The 12,823-nt window shown below is 44.8% G+C and overlaps 1 protein-coding gene across 2 annotated transcripts in view; it reads right to left on the bottom strand.

Moving 5' to 3' along the window:
- Positions 1–12,823, bottom strand: part of DNAH9 (dynein axonemal heavy chain 9) — a 382,482-nt gene that overhangs the window by 158,625 nt on the left and 211,034 nt on the right. For both annotated transcript variants that reach the window (XM_024235511.3, XM_054535462.2), the window contains 2 exons: positions 3,152–3,314; positions 762–885 (listed from right to left, as the gene is read on the bottom strand). In XM_024235511.3, the coding sequence (XP_024091279.3) occupies positions 762–885; positions 3,152–3,314 (287 nt within the window). The remainder of the gene's footprint in view (positions 1–761; positions 886–3,151; positions 3,315–12,823) is intronic.

The raw sequence follows: 12,823 nt of genomic DNA, 5'->3' as shown, positions 1-12,823 counted from the left end.
TGGCCAGGCTAGTCTTGAACTACTGACCTCAGGTGAGCCACCCACCTTGGCCTCCCAAAGTGCTGGGATTACAGGCATGAGTTTTCACTTTGTGGGGGATTGTTGGTATACGCACTGAATTCCTAAATAAAGAAGGACAATAAAATAGCAATAGCAAGCATTGAGCTACCCATTGAAGTCCTATCTTGCACAGACAGCGTCACAGGCCACTTCACACCCCCTGTCAAGTTTTTTGGGGACCAAGGAAAACTATGTGGAACTTCCACTTTGCTCTCATGAGGTTGTAAATCACTAGTTAATTACATTGGTAACCTCATCTTGCCCTACTGTGTAAGTTTTATGCGTGCATGCTCATGCTGTCTTTTTGTGTATCTTCCTGTCAATGCCTGAGCTTCCTCAAGTACTACACACATTCTAGTTTCTCTTTGATTTGGATACAGAGAGGGAACAGCACCTTCTCTCCACACTCAGCACATCGCCAAGCTCTTAACCCTCTCTTCTTCCCATCATCAGATCTAGTCCCACTAAGAGAGCCCCACGATTACTGTCTGTTTTGCAATGAAATAAGAATGAAAGAGCCAGGATAGCAGGCCCAGCATCAATGCTGAGAAGGACCTCAATGAACCAGTTCTTGGCTGTATCAGTTTTCTTCCTCATTACTATGACCTTACTATTCCCATCCTGGATGAAATCTTCACCTTTGTATAACTCTGATTCCAGGGGGAATTTATCAGTGACGCCAAGTGCAAGGAATCTCTTACCAGATGCCAAAAGATCATTGATGAGCACAAGGAACCTCTCATCAGCCACTTGGGCATCAGTCATGAGAAACACTGTGTTGAGATTCTTCACTCCAGCTTTCAGACACAGGCTGGCCAGGTCCATCTGTAGGAACAGTCAATATCAGAAATCTCTGAAAAGAAGGCCTCCTTGAAAGAGAACTCCAACCCATTCTTTAGAAATGGAACCGTTTTCTTTGCTTGAATGGGAATTAAAGTAAGGTGACAATGGGAAGCTGGGGGAGGGCTATCTTGCACTGACAGGCAGGAAACTGTGCCTCATTCCCAGGCTTTGGTGCCAATAAAGGTGGGCAAGAGAAGTTACATAGCAATGGCCTCTAATTCATTCAACCATGGTAGCTCCTGTATCTCTCTTACACTGATTTAGAAATTAGGCATTAGGGTAAAGCTTCTGGAGCTCCTGCTTTGTGCAAAGAGGTTACAGCTTTCCAAAGCTTACATATATATAAGACTCATACAAGTGTCTTACTTATATGTAAGACTTACTTACATATAAGTAAGTATGTCTTACGTCTTACTTACATGTAAGACTCATACAACTGAATGACCTGCTCCTGAAGGCAAGCCATTGCTCTTGGTCTTGACTGAGAGTGAGGTACCTGGGGCTACCAGCATGGCAGATGAATATATCTTATGCTAGCAGGGTCTTGTGTTTTTTTATTTTTTATTTTTTATTTTTTGAGATGGATTCTCGCTCTGTCACCCAGGCTGGAGTGCAGTGGCGCCATCTCGGCTCACTGCAAGCTCCGCCTCTCGGGTTCAGGGGATTCTTCTGCCTCAGCCTCCCAAGTAGCTGCAACTACAGGTGCGTGCCACCACGCCCAGCTAATTTTTTGTATTTTTGTTGTAGAGATGGGGTTTCACCATGTTAGCCAGGATGGTTTCGATCTCCTGACCTCGTGATCCGCTCCCCTCAGCCTCCCAAAGTGCCGGGATTACAGGCATGAGCCACTGTGCCTGGCCTCTTGTGTTCTTACAACTAGCTCCAGCAAAATACTTATGTTGAAAAAAATATACTGGGGCAACACACACACACATACACAAATGCAATCACCTGTAGGAAATTATATCCATTGAAAACTGCAGATCGATGACATTTTGGGCTAGGATGCCAAGTTCTGAACTTATCCAGCTTGATCAATCTCAGTTCCTGTGGTGTATCACCCTCCCCAAGCTCAGCCATCAGTTCTTGATGTGCCTTTCTCTCTCTCTCGCACTACTCACAGCTATTTCTAACAACTCCACCCATTTCTTTACCACAGAGCTACCTTAATGTCCAAATAGCTCCCCTTTAAAGATACCGATTTTTGTTTTAGATCAATGGTTCTCACCACATCCTCTAAGTGATCTAAGACAGTGTTTCTCAGTTCTCATTGGAATCATCTTGGGGATGCTTTGAAAAATCATGATGCCCAGGCCATTCCCCAGACTAGTTAAACCAGAATATTGGGGAGTGGGACACAGGCATCAGTATTCTTTCTAGATCCCCAGTGATTCCCATATAGAGTAGAAGTTGAAACCCACAGTCTCAGCTCATTCTGTAAATGTGTAATTCCTATCACACTATCATGTCTTTTTTGGAAGTACTAAAGAAAGACCTAATATGAACTTGATGTATGACCTTAGATTCAGCTAGTCGTCGAGAGGCTGAGCTGTGGTTTCAGAGCAGAAGTGAGCACCTCCCTCTTCTGTCACCGGCTGAGAGATTATGAGGGCAAGTGGGTAGGACTGGCTCAGTGCTGGCTAGAGTTCTTCCAGGAAGAGCAAGAGCAGCCTCCTGATAGAAGTTACACTGTGACCTCCTACCAAGACTGTTGTGGCCATGGATAAAACGAAGGAGACTGGACACAATGACCTTCGAAGGTTGTATATAGTGTCTTTCTTTACTTTCCAGAGCACTCATCCAGCCTCCAAGTGCTGGCTGTCTGAAACCAGGATATGTCACTGAAGGTCCCAGAGGCCAGTGGTTACCGATCCGTCTTTTAAAATCTGAATTTCTTAGGAAACTCAAGCAGACCTTCAGAATTCCATCTGTCTGCTCCCACTGCCAGTGAGCTGTGTGCTGAATTTGATACAGATGTGCTTCTGATTTGAGCAAGAGTGGAGGCCCCACAGACGTAACTAGGACACCTGAGGTCTCCCAAAGGCAGACTTTGGAAATGCCACTGTTCTCAGGCTGAGTCTAATGAGAAAAGTCATTCACATCACCAGCCCAGAACCTAAGACAGAAATGGACAGACATTGAAGGGGAGGCTCCAGACAGGGGAACTGGAGAACGAGTGAAGGATGATGGAACTGTGGCTGGTTAGAGGGAAGCTAAGCCTCCTCCCTGCAGCCGCCTGACCTTTTACCTTGAAGTCCTGGATCTGGTAGCCTTTGCGCAGTGTGATCTGGAAGACATCCATGGAGCTGATGAAAGCTGCCAGCCTTGTCAGGCTCTGCTTGCCGCTCCCACCTACACCAACCAGCAGAGCATTTCCCCGCGGAGACTCCAAGATGCGATTGATATGGCAGCTAAAGAGAAGGAAGCAGGCACATGTTGCTTTGATCAGACTTTCTGCAGTCAGAAGCATGTATAAAGGCTTGAGTGGGAGCAGGGGCCTTCCTTGGAGGCACGTCACAGGCTGAGCTGTGGGAAACGTTTATTAGATTGTCCCCAAACCTGGCCTCACCTTCTTGCCCGAGCTGACTGAAGCTGCCATTGCTTTGCCTTAAGCCACAGCCTCTAGTGAACTAGGGACAGCCTGGGGGAGCCCATGGAAGGGAGCAGGATTGCAGGGGATGAGTGATGCGATAGGGAAGGGACTCAGGATTGCTCTTGCTCTTCTCCGCACCATACCTGACCCTGCCACACCTCCCACTTCAGTTCTTTTGGGCAAGAAGAGGGGACGGAAAAAGCGAAACAGTCGAAAACACACAATTTAAAAAATTCAGGAAAGGCTGGAGGACAAGGCAGGAGCAGAACTTGGTTCCTCTCAGGAAAGAAGAGAAGCCAAACCAAAGTCAGCAGGAGAGAAACAGGGAGCCCGGACAGAACTCCTCTGTCTCCCTCCTTCAATCCTTCCTGGGCATCGATGACCCTGTAATGAAGGTTTGTGGGTTCTTATTATCAATAGGTAAGACAGCTGCATCCCTGGCTTCTGGATTCCTCCCTTCGCAGCCTTACTGCTCACCGCTCTCAGTGCCCATATTCGTCTCTCCTTGCCCCTTTCCTTGCAATGGAAGACTATTCCAGGCCTCATCCCCTTCAGAGGAAGCCACTCTTCCTGCCCTCCAGCCCTTCCTCAAAGGCCACCCTCTATCAGCCTCTCCTCCAGGATCCGCCTCCATTCATGTGTCTAACCCCTCTCAGCAGTATGCATATACCTTATGCAAGGTGCTACACCCTTTATAAAAATAACCCTGATTTCCTCTTCTTTTCTCATCTTTAAAACAATGGCTCTGCACTGTATAAAATACATACAATACAGAAAAAAATCCACAATTCTACTATTTAGCAATAAATACTACTGACGTGAATTATAGGTCCTTCTAGACTTTTTTCTAGTGTCTGTCTACATTTTTATAAATATATATGTTTGTACATACATTGATTGTACCTGAAAAGTCAATATATTTCTGTTATGTGTATTTTAAAAATTGAGTTCATCTTGTATACTGAACACAGTCTTTTGAAAACTTTTTTTTTTTTCATTTAGCAATATACTGTGATTGTTTCCCTAAGCCATTAAAAATTCAGCTAAACCAGACTTTTGATGGTGGAATGGTATTGTGTAGAATACCAACATTGTGTTGGTAATAAGGATAGAATAAATTGCTTGTCTGTAATAGCCTGCTCTTGGATATGTACGTTGCTTCCAATATTTTCCAGTTATAAATAATGCTGTATATATTTTTTAAGTTTATATCTCTAATTATATCCTCAGGATAAGTTCTAGAAGTAAAACTGTTGAGCCAAACAGTAAGACAGTCTTTAGAGACTGCTGCGCAGAATGACGGCACCAATATGTACTTTTCCTGGGTAGAATTGATCAAAAGGTGGATCTGCTATATTGGAGGATTTGAATATGCTGGATGTGTTAGTTGAATTAGGATGTGTTAAGTCAGCGAATTCAGGGCTATGTAACACAGTGATCAAGCTGCTTTAGAGAAATGTTTTTGGAAGAAGAGAAAACAGGTATTGGTGATTTGGGGACCAAAAGAGTGTGAGAATAGGAACTCGGGCTGGGAGCGGTGGCTCACGTCTGTAATCCCAGCACTTTGGGAGGCTGAGGCGGGAGGATCATCTGAGGTCAGGAGTTTGAGACTAGCCTGGGAAACATGGTGAAACCCCATCTGGAGAGGGTTCAAGATTTCAGTCTGGATGCCTGAAACATTTGTAGCAATAAAAAGTTCTTTGGGGCCCAGGTGCGGTGGTTCATGCCTGTAATCCCAGCACTTTGGGAAGCCAAGGTGGAGGGATCACCTGATGTCAGGAGTTCGAGACCAGCCTGGCCAACATGGTGAAATCCTGTGTCTACAAAAATACAAAAATTAGCAGGCGTGGTGGCGCGTGCTTGTAATCCCACCTGCTAGGGAAGCTGAGGCAGGAGTATCTCTTGATCATGGGAGGCAGAGGTTACAGGTTACAGTGAGCCAAAATCGCTCCACTGCACTCCAGCCTGGGTGACAGAGACTCCATTTCAAAAAAAAAAAAAAAAGAACTCGGGTAAAGTTTGGCCAAATAGAGTAGAGGATATGTTTGAGATTGAATTGCATGGGCTACAATCCTGTGCTCCTGTCTGTGTTAATGATGTTATAATTAGAAATGCCATATTCAAATTAAGTAGTGGTGGAGCAACATAAGGTCTAGCTAGCTCCAGTTTGGAAGAAACTCTGGGCACGGGTTTTGGTGGGTGGGGTTCGACGCATGAACTACATGTGAGTGTATATAAAGTTACAGAGCTTGTGTTGAGCCTCTGTGGTTTGAAGTTTCTTATTTCTGCAAATTTCTTGCATGTACTGATGACTTGTTCACAATGAACATAAATAAACTAGACGTTTGTGGTTCCTCATTGCCCCATGTCTCCTGTGGGGTGCACTTGCTGCTCTGAAATCTTGCTAGCAGTGTGTGGGACTCTGGCCCCCAACCCTTGTTGACACTGAATCTTACATCTAATTTTTTTTTTTTTTTTTTTTTTTTTGAGACGGAGCCTTGCTTTCTCGCCCAGGCTGGAGTGTAATGGTGGGATTTCAGCTCACTGTAACCTCTGCCTCCCAGGTTCAAGCAATTCTCCTGCTTCAGCCTCCCGAGTAGCGAGTAGTGGAGATTACATTTGCATTCCACCACTCCTGGCCCCCAAAGAACTTTTTTTTTTTTGAGACAGAGTCTTGCTCTGTCATCCAGGCTGGAGTACAGTGGTGCGATCTTGGCTCACTGCAAGCTCCGCCTTCCGGGTTCACGCCATTCCCCTGCCTCAGCCTCCCGAGTAGCTGGGACTACAGGTGCCTGCCACCACGCCCAGCTAATTTTTTGTATTTTTAGTAGAGATGGGGTTTCACCGGGTTAGCCAGGATGGTCTCGATCTCCTGACCTTGTCATCCGCCTGCCTCAGCCTCCCAAAGTGCTGGGATTACAGGTGTGAGCCACCGCGCCTGGCCAATCTTTGCCAATTTAATGGTGGAAAAATTACTGTTTTTATTTTTATTTATTTGGTTTCTAGGGAATTGAACATTTTTAAATGTTTATGAAGCATTTTATTATTTATGTTTTATAAACTTTCTGTTCTTGCCCATTGCCTGCTTTTCAATTGAAGTGTTTCTCTCAATTTGTGAAACCCTTTTATGTATGTTTTCAGTTATCCTCCAATTTCTCACCTTTATCTTCCAGTTTTTTAAAGGTGTTTCAGATATACAAATATTTTTAGGTTTTAAAATTGGATGTGGTTAACTACTAAATTTTATGTAGTTAAAATGTTTTGACTTAAATATTCAGGAGTTATTTATTGACCTGCATTCAGTAATTTTATGATTTTACTTTTCCACTTTAATTATTTAATTGTGATACTTACACTGTCATATCAGATAGATTTACACTTCTCTTGCTTTCCTATGAAACCGTAATTTCTAGATGTCTGAAGAGTACATATACTCATTTTGTATTATCTGCAGTGACAGCACATTGAAGGTATCTAATACATTTTTGTTAAATTTAAACAGAACAACCCATGCCTTATATGAGCTCCACATTTGGGGTGATGTACGCAATGATTCATTACGCTGGGTGCAAGGGGTTATCTGCTTTGTGTCTGCATGAGATGGTGCCTGATGAAGGGAGAAGCCATGGTGCTAAGATACCCAGGCCCTCTCTCCTGATTCAGAAAAGGTAGGGCAGGAAAGGATTAGTGGAGGAAAGAGAGAGGCAGGCATGGAGGAGGAGTCAGAGGAGTTGGAGTCCAGCTGGGATCTCTGGGTCACCCAACCCCCCAGCCCTATTCTGAAGGCCTGAACTCAGCTTAGCATGGCCCATGCCATTCAATATCTCAATGGGAAATGCATCGTTAGCGATGAAGTTTCCAGAGAAGTGTGGTTAAGTCTGCAACAGTCAGCACCGGACTCCAGCTGGGGATTCATTACCAACCTCTGATGAGGGCAAAGAACTCTGCATTTAAATTACAAAATTTAAAAAGAAGATCAATATTCTAAAGTGCTCCTGGGCCAGAAAACCAAGGCAGTCTAAGTTAAGTCCATTACTGAATTTCTGAGAGATTAAAAACAAAAGCTGAGGATGCACCACCGCACAGCTGGAGGAAGTTGATTTATTGGACTAGACACGCATGTGCGTGTGTGCGAGCACACACACACACACACACACACACACACACCTAGAGAATGGGTAAGATTCTCAGGGAACAAAAGAAGTACATCTGAGGGTTTGTCGTTGTTGTTAATGATTGCTAAGTGATTCTAAGAGAAGAAAACACATGTGGGAGTGAAAAACAAAGAGACAGAAAAAGATGAATGGAGATGATGCCAAAAGCAGGGGAAAAGATCTGGTTTAAAGCTTGAAGAAAAAGCAGAACAAGAATCTGCTGAAGTGGTGACGAAAGTCAGTAGAAAAGTGGTACTACTAAGGAAATAAGGCAATAGCACAAAGAAAAAAGACTTTAATATTTACTGACTGCAAAGCACTTTGCATAGATAGCAACAACCCTGCGATGCAGGCATTCTTAATAGCCTAATTTCCCAGGTGAGGATATTTAGGCTTGGGGATTAAGCATCTTTCCCAAAGCATCCCAACCAATTTGTGGCAGAACAAGGATTTGAACTTTGGTTTGGTTTTTGTCCATAACCACTACACAGTGCTCTGTTACTGAGTTCAGCATCAAAGCTGCAGAAAGGGAGAGCAGCAAAGCTGGGGAAGGGTGTAGGGGACTCTAACAAAAAAGATGATGAGAGCTTGAGTGGTGAGAACAAACAGCTGGATGGAGCTATTATAAAAACAGGTTCTCACCTTGTCTCCTTGGACCTGTGAGTTCCTGGGAGGCACACACAGTCTCCTTCCTCCTCTGCTCTGTCCTACTCCCACTTTTTTTTTTTTTTTTTGTCTGTGTGTTTTCTTGAGATGGAGTTTCACTCTTGTTGCTCAGGCTAGAGTGCAGTGGCATGATCTTGGCTCACTGCAACTTCCACCTCCCGGGTTCAAGTGATTCTCCTGCTTCAGCCTTCTGAGTAGCTGTGATTGCAGGTGCCCACCACCACACCTGGCTAAGTTTTTTGGTATTTTTAGTAGAGATGGGGTTTCACCATGTTGGCCAGGCTGGTCTTGAACTCCTGACCTCAGGTGATCCATCCGCCTTGGCCTCCCAAAGTGCTGGGATTACAGGTGTGAGCCACCGTGCCCAGCCTACTCCCACTTTGCGTCTCAGAAGGTGGGACCTTTCTGGAGTGCTGTGTGTGTAGTGATGTGAGGCCATGGAGTCCTCCCACACTCTTAGGCTATCTGTGTTTCTCCTTGTACTGCCTGGTATCCTTTTTCTGATCTAAGAAGGGGAATCCTTCTGCTTTATTGGTTGGTAGAGACAGCAACAAGAGGTCCATGAGCCCCAGGGAAGGGAGGGAAGGGCAGAGCGAGGATAAAGTAATGGGCGGTTGATGTCTTTAAACAAATGTATGGGAAATTATACATCTAAATACATTTTATTCTTCAGAATTGTCCCCCTCCAGGCAGTTCATTTTCCCAGTTATTTTGCCGTTGCTAAATGAGGCTCAGGCTCCTCTTTGGATACTAACTTCAGAGTTTGTTTATAAGCCTATGGAAGAAAGCCAGTGTTTGTAGCCAGTACTTATTATTATTTTTTTTTCTAAAAACAATATTAGTTTGATCACCCATGTTGGAAGCCACATTGATGGAATCACTTACAATTCTTTCCAATTAAATTTGCCCTTAAAGGACAAAGACTTGCCTCAATTCCAAGACTATGACAGACATACTGGTGGCTCTTCAGAGGAGAGAATACTCACTGGAGCTTCATAAGGTTGAACTTTTTTTTTTTTTTTCTTTTTTGAGATGGAGTTTCACTCTTGTTTCCCAGGCTGGAGTGCAACGGCACAATCTTGGCTCACTGCAACCACCGCCTCCCGGGTTCAAGCGATTCTCCTGCCTCAGCCTCCCGAGTAGCTGGGATTTCAGCATGGTGGTGCACGCCGCCACCATGCCCAGCTAATTTGTATTTTTAGTAGAGACGGGGTTTCACCATGTTGGTCAGGCTGGCCTCAAACTCCTGACCTCAGGTGATCCACCCGCATCGGCCTCCCAAAGTGCTGGGATTACAGGCATGAGCCACCGTGCCCGGCAGGTTGAACTTTTAATACCTCATTTCCTGAACCCTACTATGCACTAGGCATTGTCTAAGATACTAAGGTTTCAGCAGTGAGCAAGACAGTCTGTGTGCTCAAGGAGCTCACATCAGATTAGGGGGATACAAAAAAATATTTGAAGAAGCTTCCTAGGATGATGGTAGAGAGCACAGACTCTGGAGCCAGATTGCACTATTGCAAGTTCTACCTATTTATGAGGAGTGTGACCTTAGGCAACTTCTCTCCTCTCAGTCTCAGTTTCCTCACTTATAATATAGAGACAATAACAAAACTTTACTTCTTCAGGGTTTTTGTGAAAACTAAATGCAATGATATATGCAAAGCACTATGCACAAGGCACTTAGAGAGTTCTATGTTGAGCTACATGTCGTTTTAAACGCTGCCCTCTCAGGGAGGCCTTCCTGATGACCCTAGTTATAATTAGGATCACCCTCAGTCCTCTCTACTCCCCTTCCCTCTCTGTTTTCCTCTGCATGATTTAGTCTCATATAACATGCTAAGCAGTTTTACTGAGCACCTGCTAGGTTCCACACAGTGTCCTAGAGGTTAGGATCCCGGCAGTCATCCTAAGATTGTCTAATCAATAAATACATGTTGGATGAGTGGATGATGTAAACAGAGGTTAATCATTGACCACAGGGTCATCATGTAATATAGGCGAGGACTTAGCAGTGACAACTGACTTCAGCAAGACGTGGGGTCACCTCACTACAGAGGTGACAATGATAAGCACTGCTTTGTTCAAGGGCTAAGAAGTGGGCAGAGAAGGAAATCAGAAGTGAGAAAGTAAGACAAAGATGGGCAACGTTTTGGATGAGTGTCGTTGCGGACAGGAGCAGAAAAATGGGGGTAGTAGATGGAAAGGAATGTAAGAGGCAAGGAATAGTTTATTATTTTTTGATAAATGATAACATAACATGTTTGTATGCTGATGCATATAATCCAGAAATTAATGATGGGGTAAGATAAAAGAGGGGAGAGAGAAAATAGGAGAGGGAGAAGGAGAGAGGGAGGAGATAATTACAGCGAGAGGTGAAGTCACCAAGAAGGTGAGAGGAGGTGGGATCCAGGGCGCAGGTGTAGGGACTAGACTTAGGTAGGGACAGGGGTGTTCATGAACTGAAGTTGTAGGGAAGGCAGGACTTGTGGGAGGGATGCAGAGATACACATAGGCTGTTAGATTTGATGACGGGAAGACGCGAGATTCTCTTCTTGTCACTTTCATTATCCCAGTGAAATAAGAGATGTTCTTATTAACTGGGAATAAGGCGCTGGGAGTTTGAAAAGAGAAGGAAAATGTGTAATGCAGTTATCACGGGATGGTGAAAGGAGCAACATGCTTAGGGTAGAGGAGGATAATTTCTAGCAATGTCGAGGCCTGTTTGATATTTATGACTGCAGATCTGGAGCAAAAACAATCAACATGGTGGGATATTTTCCTCAACAGTATCTAGCTGCTTAGGGACACGGGTAGAATAACAAGATAGTGGGGGCTGAGCGCAGTGGCTCACGCCAGTAATCCCAGCACTTTGGGAGGCCAAGGCGGGTGGATCACCTTAGGTCAGGAGTTGGAGACCAGCCTGGCCAACATCGTTTAACCCTGTCTCTATTAAAAACACAAAAAATTAGCCAGGCCTGGTGGTGGGCGCCTGTAATCCCAGCTACTTCAGAGGCTGAGGCAGGAGAATGGCTTGAACCTGGGAGGCGGAGGCTGCAGTGAGCTATCGCTCCACTGCACTTCAGCCTGGGTGACAGAGTGAGACTCCCTCTCAAAACAAAAAAAGAAAAAAAGAAAAAAAAAAGACAGTGCGGTTTAGCCCAAGTGAGATTTTGTGGATACAATGACAAGAAAGTTAGGTGAGCTGGCACTGGGGTGATGGGGTCTTTGGTGGTTAAAAAAGACAGTAAGGAGAATCGCTTGAACCCAGGAGGCAGAGTTTGCAATGAGCTGAGATCACGCCACTGCACTCCAGCCTGGGCGACTGAGTGAGACTCCGTCTCAAAAAACAATAATATAAAATAAAATAAAATTTTAAAAAAGGGAAAGTAAAGACATGGTAGGGGGAGAGATAACGGAGTCTGGGGAAGTAGTTGGTCCAATAAATGAAGTCTTGAAGTTGAATGAAAGACTAGAGCAGATGAGTGGGAGGGTGGCAGGTACAGGTCAGAAAGTGGGATGTTTGAAGTTGGGATTTTGAAGGTGGGTTCCTATGACAGGAATATGAGAGTGAGAACTGAGGTGGGCTAGAAGAAAAGACCACGGGAGCCAAGCAGGCCAAGGAACAGAAAGAATTATTAGCTAGATGCCAAGAGTGAGTCGAGACATGGGTGAGGAGGAAGGGTGCCCAGGGACTAAGGCCATCAGCGGATGATGGGGAGTGATTGACTGTCAGCAGATAACAGTGACAAGGAGAAAGAATGAGTACGAAAGGCAGGTGACTTGTGTTCAAAAGAACTGGGGTTTTGAAGGATAAGAGAAGAAAGGACTTAAACGTGCCATTGGGGTGGGGGACTGGGGGTAAAGAGGTTACTTACTCCTCTCTAGGCCCTGGGGCACATAGAATGGGGAAGAAAAAACAGCTTTCCTCCACTCGGGGGTCAGTCAGGTATCAGTTAGAATTTGGCAGTAAAGGGAAAGTTCAAAGAAGTTGAAATGAAGCAGATGTTGTTGCTAAGACCGTGAGTACCCTGGGGGAAGGTGGAAGGATTTTGGAGGGCAGTGAGCGCTGGCAATGGGTCTCAGATTGGGAAATGTAAGAAGCAGGGTAGGGATGGTGTTGGTGTGAGACTAGACTGTCTTGGAGGCTTGGTTATTACTTTCAGTGATTCACTAGATAGCAAAAACACTAAAAGGATATTTAATTTTTGAAATATGTATGCACTTGAACACAAACTCTCTATCTCTCTCTCTTTTTTTTTTTTTTTGAGGCGGAGTCTTGCTCTGTCGCCCAGGCTAAAGTGCAGTGGCGCCATCTTGGCTCACTGCAACCTGGGCCTCCCAAGTTCAAGCGATTCTCTTGCCTCAGCCTCTGGAGTAGCTGGGACTATAGGCGCGTGCCACCACGCCTGGCTAATTTTTTTGTATTTTTAGTAGAGACGGGGTTTCACCGTGTTAGCCAGGATGGTCTTGAGCTCCTGACCTCGAGATCTGCCCGCCTCGGCCT

This window comes from Pongo abelii, chromosome 19 (genome assembly GCF_028885655.2).
Source record: "Pongo abelii isolate AG06213 chromosome 19, NHGRI_mPonAbe1-v2.0_pri, whole genome shotgun sequence".
NCBI lineage: Eukaryota > Metazoa > Chordata > Mammalia > Primates > Hominidae > Pongo > Pongo abelii.
This window is presented reverse-complemented; position numbering and strand designations above follow the sequence as displayed.